The sequence below is a fragment of the Gekko japonicus genome, unplaced genomic scaffold (genome assembly GCF_001447785.1).
Source record: "Gekko japonicus isolate JY-2015 unplaced genomic scaffold, Gekko_japonicus_V1.1 scaffold694, whole genome shotgun sequence".
In the NCBI taxonomy this organism is placed as follows: domain Eukaryota; kingdom Metazoa; phylum Chordata; class Lepidosauria; order Squamata; family Gekkonidae; genus Gekko; species Gekko japonicus.
In genome coordinates, this window is record NW_015177028.1 from 135430 (window position 1) to 147751 (window position 12322).

At 49.5% G+C, this 12322-nt stretch overlaps 1 protein-coding gene across 1 annotated transcript in view; it reads right to left on the reverse strand.

Moving 5' to 3' along the window:
* The window catches only part of OLFM4 (olfactomedin 4), a 39974-nt gene that overhangs the window by 22418 nt on the left and 5234 nt on the right, over positions 1–12322 (reverse strand). Inside the window, exon 3 of the mRNA XM_015427864.1 lies at positions 910–1122. Within this exon, the coding sequence (XP_015283350.1) occupies positions 910–1122 (213 nt within the window). The remainder of the gene's footprint in view (positions 1–909; positions 1123–12322) is intronic.

The following is a 12322-nucleotide window of genomic DNA, read 5'->3' on the forward strand; positions in this document are numbered from 1 at the left end:
CACCCTCTCAAGCAGCCTTTTCCTCCAGGGGAACTGGCCACTGTGGTCCGGAGATCAGTTGTAATCCCAATAGATCTTCGGGCCCCACCTGGAAGTTGGCAACCCTGGATTGCTGTAGCCACTTATGGCCAGCGCAGACAAAGTGCTTGAGCTCACTGATGCTTTGGGCCTGGAACCTGGGCCAGTTTGGTGTCGTGGTTAAGTGCGCGGACTCTAATCTGGGAAAACCGGGTTTGATTCCCCACTCCTCCACTTGCATCTGCTGATGTGACCTTGGGTCAGTCACAAGCTCTGGCACAGCTGTCCTTGAAAAAGAGCAGTTTGTGTCAGAGCTCTCTCAGCCCCGCCTACCTCACAGAGGGTCTGTGGTGGGGAGGGGAAGGGAAAGGAGTTTGTCATTTGGGTAGTGAAGGGCGGGATATAAATCCCATCTCTTCTCTTCTTCTACTTCAGAACCTATTCTTGCTGTAACTTCTGTCTCATTAGGTTAGAGCTGTGGCCCTCTGTTTTGCATGCAGAAGGTCCCAGGTTCAATCCCCAGCATCTCCCGCTAAAAGGACCAGGCAGTGGGTGATGGGAAAGACCTGAGACCCTGGAAGCTGCTGCCAGTCTGAGTAGGCAATACCGACCTTGATGGACCAAGGGTCTGATTCAGTAGAATGCAGCTTCCATGTGTTTCATTCTTGAAATATCTCTCTCTCTCTCTCTCTCTCTCCATTCCCCTACTTCGGCCCAACCTGTTTCTTTCCATATAGACTAAAGTGTAAACTGACTTGAACAGAAAGAACTGGATGAGAAGAGAACTAAACTTCCTGTTGCACAGGAACAAAGCATAGCACAATCATGGGAAGCCATTCTTCTTGGGTTGAGTCAGAGGGAATTGCAGGGTGGACAACATTTTAACCATACCTCTTCGTACAGCTGCTCGACAACTATATTGCTCCCAGTTAGCGTGCTCTTCAGCTGAGTGACCAGTTTTTCCATTTCAGCAATTTCCAGTTTCACCAACTGAAAGTCTAGCTCAGTGTAAGAAACGCTGGTCTTCTCCATGGCCTCGACCTTATAAGTTACGTTCCGGATCTTTTGTTCATAGATTTCAATGGTTTTGGTATACTGGGTGACCTATAAATACACAGATGAACGCATTCTGTTTTAGCAAATGTATTTAAGGCTGTGTCTTGCTGTGCCTCACAATCTTGCCTTGATCAAACTATGATCTACATGGGTACAACAGAGTGCAGCAGCTAATCTATGACTGTCTTTATTTTTAGACCCAGAATTCAGAGCCAAGATTACAGATAAATGACACAGATAAAGCAAAATGTCTGCAGGACAGGAGACATGTAATCTCCGATCAGCTCTTTTCTTCGCAATTTTTTTATTGAGTTCAACAAGAAAGTGTCTAATTGTGCTCCAAAAGAACACCAAGTAGGGTTGTCAAGCAGTACAGGAGGGTTGGGGGCAGCATCTCAACACAAAAATTAAAAAAGAAAAGTAAGGCCATGGCTGCTTACCAGAAGTTCTGACCATAGAGTTCCTAGCAATTCCTAGAGCTATCCTTTGTCACTTCCAGGTAGATCTAGGAATCACCAGGAACTCTATGGTCAGAACTTCCTGTACATAGATGAGAGCTTATTTTTCTTTTTAATTTTTCTTGACAATCACACAGACATACACACCACCCCAGTGAGCATCAGAAGGTAAGGGCCACAATTACCTGGAGGTTTCCCATCATAAGCAAGCAAATGGGAACTCTAACTCATGCCATTTTTTAAAATCTGGTTAATTCCACTGAAGGGCAAATCTTATTGGGGAGTTTAGTACAAACCACTTTGCAGAGGAGGGTTTTCGGTCATGAGTCAGAGGCAAGCCAGGGCCCTGCAAAAAATACTTTTGAGTACGAACAACAGTAGGTTAAGTTTGTACTAGGGATGCTTGTACACCCGCCCATTTTCTCACATCCTATTCACTGGTGGTGGTGGTTGTTAGTCTGCCTTTCTTGCTGAGATTCAAGGCAGAACTCCATAGGCGTAAATCAACAGGATGGGACCTCCAACAAGCAACACGAGAGGGTGTGGACTACAGAAATCCGAAAAACAAACGAAACAAATAAAAATATCAAACAGAGCTGAAAGCATGAAGCTTCACACGTGGCACGTCAAATGGCATAGAAAATACCTAGTCTGGACTGTCCAAAAAACAAATGAAACAAATAAAAATCTCAAACAGAGCTGAACGAAAGCATGAAGCTTCACACGTGGCACGTCAAATGGCATAGAAAATACCTAGTCTGGACTCTACTTACAGTATTGGGGAGTGGACTACTATGGTGGAGGTCACACAGTCCTTCTCCCTTTATCAATGCAACTTTCTGAGCGTTTCATTACACTTCAGTTCTATTTCCCTGTGCAAAAAGCCTTTTTGAATAATTCCGTTTTGCATAGTTTGTGGGGAACCGGGAGACCGGGAGCCTCCCTGACCTTGTCAAGGCCATGCCGTAAGGTGGGTGCCACAAGAGAGGAAGCATGAGCATGGGTGCCCGTCAATTTTGCTCAATGGCAGGATGGTCCCTGCAGAAGCCCCTGCTGGGATGAGCAAAGCTGTCCTGGCAGAGCATAGAGAGGCAATCCTGCACGTAAGAGGGACCAGGGCCAAGAAAGGCTCTGTAGGTGATAGTCCGTCCTTTGAATGGAGCCCAGTAACTGATGGGCAGCCAGTGGAGTGATTGCAGACTGGGAGCAATGTGCATGTTCTGCATAACTCCTGATAACCTGGCCACAGCACTTTGAACCAACTGGAGTCTCTAAATGGACTTCAAGGGCGGACCTACACAGAGCGCATTACAGTAGTCTAGTCTCAGTGTTACCACAGCATGGATTCAAGTTGCCAGACAGGCCGAATCAAGGTAGGGGCCATCTTGCAGGCTAGACTGAGTTGTAAAAAAGTGTTTTTGCAGTTGCATTAACTTGCTTCTCCAGCAGTAATGCCAGATCCTGTATAACCCCAAAGCTCTCCACTGAGTCAGCAGGTGTTAGCTGAACCCCATCAAAAGAGGGAAGCGCGAGTGCCTTCGAGACATCTGCCTTCCCCCAGCCAGTATCATTTCTGTCCTCACTGAGTTTAGGTTCAAGCTATTTGCTGTCAGCCATTCAACCCCAGCGGTCCGGCAGGGCCTCAGGATCTCTAGTGCATCACATGGGGATTCTGATAGAGAGATGTAAAGCTGGGTGCCACCCGCATATTGATGACATCTACTTCCAAAGCCACAAACGCTTTCTTCTAAAGGCTTTACACAGAGATGGAATAACATGGGGAATATGTCTGATTTATGAGGTACGGTTGAAACCAGTCCAAGGCACACCCCCTGGTACCTAATGCTACCTCCAAACGCCTCAGTAGGTTGGTACAGTCTACCGTGTCAAAGGCTGCAGACAGATCCAGGAGGAGCAACAGAGAAGCATGACCCTTTGTCTTCATTCAGGCAGCAGTCATCAACTAAAGCCACTAGAGCCATCTCTGTCCTGTCGCCTGGACTGAAACCAGACAGGAAAGGGTTTAGAGCCCGCGAGTTATCCAGAAAGACCTGAAGTTGGTCTGCTACGGCTCTATCATTTTGCCTAGAGATCCTTTTTCCCCAGCTGCCTTCAGTTGGGGGGGGGTGCTATCAGGGATCCTCCGCCACAGCTGTGGATTTGAGACCATATCAGTGAGACTGAGTGACGAGGGTAGTGAGTGGAGCTTTAAGACAGGAGTCCCCGACCTTTTTGACCCTGCTGGGCAGGCACCCTTAGAATTCTGACACACGTTGGTGGGTGCAGCCACCAAATGCCGCTGCCACTGGAGGCAGAGCCAGCCACAAAATGTCAGGGCGGGAGGTGATGCATCACTAATAGTAACTCTTCTGCCCTTCAGGCAGAGTCTCTCTTTAGCAGGGCTCTTTTCTAAATGGACTTAGTGTTACAAGATATTTCCTTGCGGACTCAGTGACACAGTGAAGGTCTTTGTGCAGCTGCTGAAGCAACTTTTTTTTAAAAAAAAATCTGCACAGCCACTCAAAACTCCGAGGGCCACTCAGAAGCCCTGCAGGGCAAAAGCCCCACATAGCCCCGCCCACTTTCTGAAGACATTTAGCAGGCACCGGGAAAGGTGACCACAGGCCCTAGGGTGCCCCCGGGCACCACACTGGGGACGCCTGCTTTTACTCCGCAGCAGTCGAACATCTGCAGGCCTTTCCCAGAGAGACTTACCAGTCCTGCCCCCACAGCTTTCCCTGCTTTTGCCCACTCCCACAGTGCAAGAATTTGGCTCAGTCTGGACATTTCCCCATTCCACTGTCGTTCTCCACCGACGTCCTTGCAGTATCCACCAACTGCATTCACAGATGCAAATGAGAACCATATTCTTTGAAGGCAACAGACTCATAATTTACAGCTACATATTGTTGGCAATTCTCTAGTGAGACGACCTTTCCCATAATCTTATATTTAGCCAGAACGATCCCTCAGTACGAACAAATGGTTGAAGAAAGCTCGCTTTTGATCAATGACTTTTAGTGACACCCGGGGTCACAAAGGTCAAGCTCCACAATCTTTCTGCAGTACTCTAGAGGATATGAAGGTTGCCAGCTGGAGGGGGGGGGAATGTCCTGTCCCTTTGATGGAGGTTTAATGAGTGGAAACGGGCAATTGAAGCTTTTCATGGCATGGAGGTAAATAACTTCACCTGATAATTGCTTATAGATCAAAAGGATATTAAAGAGGAACCTGTTTAGCACTTGGCAGCCCTCCTCAGTTTGGAGACAGCGCAATTTACCCTTTGTTTTCCCTAAATGTGGAAATTGCTGTATATCTGCCTCCCTTCCTTTCCCTCTACAAAACATAATAACTGGAGGGGATGGGTTGTGTTTTACAGAAAGGTTTCTCTGATCCAATCCCACCAATTAAAGGCTCTCTGATTATGGGTATGTGGAGAAATGCATTTTGTTTCAAGGTTGGGGAGAAGTCAATTGCTTTTGAACATCACCCAAGTTCTAACCGTCAAAGCTCTGGAAATGCTAATTGCCTTCCTGGCCAGAGACAATGAAATGGACAGCTCATGACTCTGAATCTGACACCTATAATGGACACAGACTTGGGAGTGCACAGGGCTAGACTGCATCTTCCTGGAGATTTCACTGGAAGATTCTTTGATACACAAGGGGGTGGGAAAACAGAGGAGATAACATCCCTTGTTATGGAGGGAGAGTGGACCATTTTGCAGGCCCCTTGTTTGGCTGATTCCATCTGGAGGAAAGAGCTCTCACACCTGAGCTCTGTTTTGATGGCTGCCATTGCTATATAGAGCACACAAAGGACTGGCTGCCTAGACAGAGACTCCAAGGTAATAGAAACCTTTTAGAAAACTGTAACCTCTAAGTTAAAGAGCCTGCCTTAGAACAAGATCAGATAGGGCATGTAAAGTGTGAGAGACAGGGGGGGTCAAGAGTCTACATCTTTCTTTTGCATTCCTTGCTTAGCCCATTGCTGTGCAGAGAGCATGTATGTGAACTTTTAAACTTTTAATAAATTCTTCAGTATTTTAAATGCTGGTAGTTGTTCTCCATACCACACAGACCTCCACAAATGGGCCCTAGAAAAAGCGAGGTGGTCAGTTGCTAAAAAGCTATTTCCCCAAGAGTGCATAAGCACAGTAAGTCAGGAGATGCAGGCAGGAGGGAGAGCCTTACAATGGCAATACAGAAAAGGAAGCACTAGCCTCACGGCTAAAATGATCAGTTGGTGGCAAGCTACTGAAGGAGAAGAGAATGACGGAAGCCCCCTCTGGCAGTGGGATGAGCCCAAAGACTGGTGGATTGCTGAGTGGAGACTCATGAAGTCACTGGGTACCTAGATGCCTTGGAGGGCTGAACAGACTGATGCTCACAAGCCAGCAGAGGTGTTCTGCCACAGGGTACATTTAGGGGGTATTTGATTTGGGAGGCTCTCGGGTGTATTAAGAGGCCGCCCAGAGTCATCCCACCTAGAATCACAGAGTTGGAAGGGGCCATAGAGGCCACCAAGCCCAATCCCCTGCTCAATGCAGGATCAGCCCCTAGATCATCCCTGACAAGTGTGTGTTCATCTGCACTTGAAGACTTCCAGCGAGGGAGAGCTCGCCGCCTCCCTAGGCAGCTGTTTCCACTGCTGAACTACTCTTACTGTTAAAAAAAATCCTAATATCTAGCCAGTACCTTTCTGCCTGTAATTTAAACCCACTATTGGGAGTCCATTCCTCTGCTGCCTTTAAAAGAAACAGCTCCCTCCCTTCTCTGAGTTACAGCCTTTCAGATACTTAAAGAGCGTGATCATGTCCCACCTCCTCTTCTCCAGACTGAACACTCCCAGGTCCCTCAACCTTTCCTCACAGGGCTTCTTGGTCTCCAGGCCCCCCGATCATCCTGGTTGCCCTCCTTTGCTCCCTCCTGTCCACATCCTTTTTGAAGTGAGGCCTCCACTACTCCCTTTGCGCTGGCTGGGTTCCCCTCCCTCTCTGCCAACACAACGCCATTGTGAGCTCAGGTCTAAATCTTGCATGCTGCTGTCTGAAGTTTGGGGAGGCCCGGGCAGCAAGATGAGCTTGTGCCACTGAAAGAGATCTCTGGCTTGTTTCTGGCATCCTGAGTCTCCAAAAGACGTAGGAGCTACACCTTAGTCAGAACTCAGGGTACCAAAAGAGGCAAAAGATGGGGAAATGCTGCCGTGCTCCATGGGAGGTTTCTGCCGTGCTTTTCCACACCTCAAGACTCCATTGAGGAGGCAGCCCTAAGTAGGAGACCCCTCCTCATCTCCTGACAAGGTTTGACACAGTAATGAAGAATGAATTGCTAATTCCCACACCTCAAGCCTCCATTGAGGAGGCAGCCCCAAGTAGGAGACACAGTAATGAAGAATGAATTGCTAATTTGGGGCCAGCCGAGCAGCTTCTGCACACATAAAGGTGCTTCAGGTAGGTGAGATGGAAGTTTCCTTTGCCAATCTTCCCCAGCTTAGCTTGGGTAGTGATAAACTGAGGGGCTCGTGCATCCGCCTTGATGTGTTAATGAGCAGGGGTTGCCAACCTCCAGGTGAGGCCTGGGGGTTCCCCAGAATCACAACTGACCTCCAGACGACAGAGATCAGTTCCCCTGGAGAAAACAGGCTGCTTTGGAGGGTGGGTTCTATCATGGCATTAGACCCTACTGAGCTGCCTGCCCTCCCTAAACCCTCCCCAGGCTCCATCCCCAAATCTCTGGCCCAGAGTTGGCAACCCTGTCAAGGGGCCTCCCCTTCAGATTGGTGAGGCGAAGTGAGCCGGAGCTCCCCCAGGGGAGCCAGTTTGGGTATTTGAGGAGGCAGGGGAGGAAGAGGGCCCTCCCAATCCCCTTCGTCGTCTTCCTCCAAGGAGAGTTTCCTGTTTGCTCTGCTTATATCACAGAAAATTATTTGAACAAACAAACAAAAAATGTTTCCTGAAGTCTGTCTCTATCTTCTGCACCCTCTCCCGTCTCTTCCCAATTACATCGTGGGAACGTTTATGAATATTTATGGCCAGAATTTATAATATAGAGCTCTGATTAATTCAAGGACACTTCATTTGTTAAGATGGCTGCTTCCTGGAGCAGTCGGAGCCTTTCTCCCGGACAGCTAATTGAAACCCTGCATATTTTCCACCGAGAAACTCTGGCTTTTGACTGTGCCAATGCCCTTTTCAGCTTCCCTGAAATAACAGAGGTTGAGGGCTATTTACGAGGTTTTGCTTGAGTTTTGCCAGAGAAATGGGAGTGGAATTTCTCCAGCAAAGAACCAAAGCGAGTGCAAGGCAAGGGAGTTTGCTTTAAGTAGAATAACAGGGATTTCCTCACAGATTTCGGGGGAAGCAAGATGGAACTGTGGGGTCTGGTTTGGATCCAATGAACCACAAACACCTCACTCCCATGAACTCATTCTGTGCTCAGTTTATTGGGTCCCAAGGAAGACTGCCGTGTCTCACAAGTTCCCCCACCGTGTCCCTAAAGCAGTGGTATTAACTGATCAAAGAATTTCTAGGAGATTAATCACCTGCCGTTTGACCAAGTAATGAACTGATTAAATTTTTTAATAAATTAGGATGAAAAACTTAATCCAGGTGCATGTTTATATATGGGGAAAATATGAGATAGGGTTATGTACGACAGGGTAATTATTTAATAAACCAGAGCTACCATGCATTGATAAAAGGAAAAAGGATTTTTGTTTTTCCGTTCCATTTTACAGAACATACCCAACCCAAAACTGCCTTGGCAGATAAGAGGCCCTTAGTGTCAGCTAGCTGCCATGTTTTGCTTGTTCCCTTCCCCAACCCTGGCGCTTCGGCGCATGCCTGATAGCTTGCTCGCTGCTCTGCCGCTTGCCGTAAACAGCGATAGGGAGACCGTGAGAACCAGTGCTGCCAGACTGTGTTATCTGTCTGACCTTGTGACCGGGGGGGGGGAGGTTGCGTTCCACCGCAGGTGTGAATTTTTCGGCTCTCATGGGGCACTGAGACTCTCCCGCTTATTATGTAACCTCCCGCCAGGAGCATTCCCCCGTGCGCTCAGATTTCATTTGCTTAGCCATTTGCCTCATCCTGCTATATGTAGGGATGTTTCCGCCCCATGGTCATTCCTAACAATAATCTTGTGGACATGGTAACAGACCTGTAGTCTAATAAAGCATAACACTTCCCTGGAAACGTGTGTGGAGATTTACTTGCTGTTGAACCTGACACTTAGCCCATGCCCCCAGAGGATTAAGCAACAGTGCTTTGGACGACCAAATAGGGTTGCCAGGGCCCCCCTGGACACCGGAGGGGGATGGCAGGGTAAAGTTGCCAGGTCCAGGCTGGGAAACTCCTGGAGTTTGGGGGTGGATCCTGGGGAGGACAGAGAGACCCCAGTGGGGCACGATGCCACAGAGTCCACCCTCCAAAGCACCCATTTCCCACCCACCCCCAGGGGAACTGATCTCTGCAGTCTGGAGATGGGCTATAATTCCAGGGGATCCCCAGATCCCACCTGGAGGCTGGCATCATTAAACCAACTGAACTGATTAAAGTAGGAGTCTCCAACCTTTTTGAGCCTGTGGGCACCTTTGGAATCCTGGCACAGTGTGGTAGAAGCAGCCTCAAAATGGCTGCCACAAAATAACTGCTGCTGAAGTCCCTCAGCCTTTCCTCATAGGGCTTGGTCTCCAGGCCCCCGATCATCATCGTTGCCCTACTCTGCACCTGCTCCCTTTTGTCCACATCCTTTTTGAAGTGAGGCCTCCAGAAGATGACAAAAACCCTCCAGGATCCCTGGCCCAACTTGCCTGGAGAAAATTGCTCCCTGACCCCAAAGTGATGATTGGCATTTCCCTGGGCGTGTAAGAAAGGGCCACAAGAACTGAGCACTGATACAACCCTCCCTGCCCTCCCTCTCATGATCTGCCTAAGTTCACATTGCTGTCAGATAGCCATCTAGCCTCTGAACACCTCCAAAGAAGGAGAGCCCACCACCTCCCCAGGAAGCCTGTTCCACTGAGGAACCACTCCAACTGTCAGGATGTTCTTCCTAATGTTTAGCCAAAAACTCTACTGATTTAATTTTAACCCATTGGGTCTGGTCTGACCTTCTGGGGCAACAGAAAACAACTCCACACCATCTCCTCTCCAGGCTAAACGCACCCAGCTCCTTCAACCTTTCCTTATAGAACTTGGTCTCCAGACCCCTCATGATCTTCATTGCCCTCCTCTGGACACATTCCAGCTTCTCTATATCTTTCTTAAACTGTGGTGCCCAAAACTGAACACAATACTCTAGGTGAGGGCTAACCAGAGCAGAGTAAAGTGGTACCATCACTTCACGTGATCTGGACACTGTACTTCTGTTGATACAGCCCAAAATGGCATTTGCCTTTTTAGCTACCGCATCACACTGCTGACTCATGTTCAGTGTATGGTCTACTAAGACCCCTAAATCCTTCTTGCACATACTACTGCCAAGACAAATCTCCCCCATCCTATATTTATGCATTTGAATTTTCCTACCTGACCTTCAGGCAGGTCACACCACACAGGGCTTCAGAAGAAGATAACGGCTTTATTAGTGATTCCAGTACTAAAGAACATGTATACAGCTTGTGTCAGGAACAGCCATCAGTATAAGGGCCTCTGACTTATAGTGAAATCAAACATCCCCCCCCAATGAGCTGAAGCCAATGATTATAGTTAGCGCGGGGGGAGCAGAAGCAAGCAAGCAAGTGAAAAGCCGTTACTTTCCCAGCCGAGTAAATTGTAGCTGGAGACTACAAGGTCAAGCTAGAGACAGCGCACAGTAGCTGGACAGGGAAGAACTGAGAATGAGGAGGAGGAACCCCCCCACACACACACATTCCAGATTCGTGACAGGGCTACCTGATGCCTGAATGCAGAACTTTACATTTATCCGTATTGACATTCATTTTATTTGTTTTAGCCCAGTTTTCCAGCCTGTCAGGATCATCAATAAGCACTCCCCCTATCCATCCAAATCATTGAAAAAGATGTTGAACAAAACAGGTCCCAGGACAGGTCCTTCAGGCACTCCGCTTGTCACTCCTCTCCCGCTGGGCACAAGCCCCTGTTACACTGCCAAAAGCCAACTCGTGCTCACTTCAGCACATGATGTCACCATGCACCACACAGCTCTCCTGACCAATGACAGGCTGGAAACTGCGAGTGTCATAGACTCAGTAGACTGTTTCGACAGGCTCACACACATTATATAAAACTGCTTACTTTTAACTGGGATTTTAAAATTAACTTTTAAATATACACTAGATGTTTATTTTCTGCTTCACACAACATAACTAACAGTCCGTTCAGCCGAAGGCCTTGGGTGGGCTAGGGCTATCGAAGGACAGAGATGACCTTTCACGGGGGGAGTGGGGATGCCAGCCTCCAGGGGGGACCTGGGGATCCCCCGGAATTACAGCTGGTCTCCAGACTACGGGGATCCGTTCCCCTGGAGGAAATGGATGCTTTGGAGGGCGGGCTCCGTGTGGCATTCTACCCCACTGAGGTCACAGCCCACCCCAGGCTCCACCCCCAAATCGGCAGGAGTTTCCCCGCCTGGATCTGCCACCCCTGACCCCTCCCATCCCAGAGTGGGACTGGTACCCCCATCCCAGGGTGGGACTGGTAACTCTGGGGAGGGGCGGAGGTGTTGGGAAGCACCATTTTACTAGAGGCCCCCAGGAAAAGTCTTCACAGTCTCTCCGTCCGTCCATCTTCTCTTGCTCCCCGTCTCATTCTTCTCACCTTCTTCTGACTCACCTTTTCCTCGCCAGGCTCAGAGTGGGACTGGTAACTCTGGGGAGGGGCGGAGGTGTTGGGAAGCGCCGTTTTACTAGAGGCCCCCAGGCAAAGTCTTCACAGTCTCTCCGTCCGTCCGTCTTCTCTTGCTCCCCCATCTCACTCTTCTCACCGTCTTCTGACTCACCTTTTCCTCGCCAGGCTTTGGTCCTCCGGATGCCCCGCCTCCGGCCTGCCTAAGCTCCTGGCTTTTCTGCAGCCTCCATTCCTGAGACCGGCCTGCCTCTTTCTCAGCTCAGAGCAGCACAGCCGGGGGCAGCCAGGGAACGTCCGGGCTCCATCCTGGGTGACATGCAGGCCGCTCAGCTCAGACCCTCAAGCCACCCTCTCACCCTTCAGGGTCTGCCAGCCCCCAGGCGGGGCCTGGAGACCTCCAGGGATGGCCACTGATCTCCAGGCTAAAGAGACCGGTTCCCATGGAGAAAACGAAGGGGAGGCTGTACGGGATTGGACCCCTCCACTGTCCCTCCCCTTCCCAGGCCCTGCCTCTCCCAGGCTCCACCCCCAAACCCGCACCCTGCCTGCAGGTGGGGCCTGGGGGGGGGGTCTCCCAGAACTATACCTGATCTCCAGACTACAAAGTTCAGTTGCTTTGCAACAAACAGCTGCTGTGGAGCGTGGACTGCAGGGCATTGCGCCCCAAATAGCCAGGAATGTCCCAGACTGGAGCTGGCATCCCTATGAACCACCCCCCCCCTGCAAAGCCCCCTTTTATACTGTAAGGCAGTGATTGAAGCCCTGCAGGGGGCAGGGGGGTTGGACTAGATGGTCCGTATGGCCCCTTCCAACCCTGCGATTCTAGGATTCTGGGACCTCTCAGCCTCCTCTCCCTCCCTAAGGCAGAGTTCATTGCTGTACTTTACATCTGAAAAATAGATTCAAGCCCAGGAGCAGCAGAGAGGCCAGCAGCATTCTGATGGTGTACTGAGCTTTCGAGACTCAGAGCTCCCTAAAT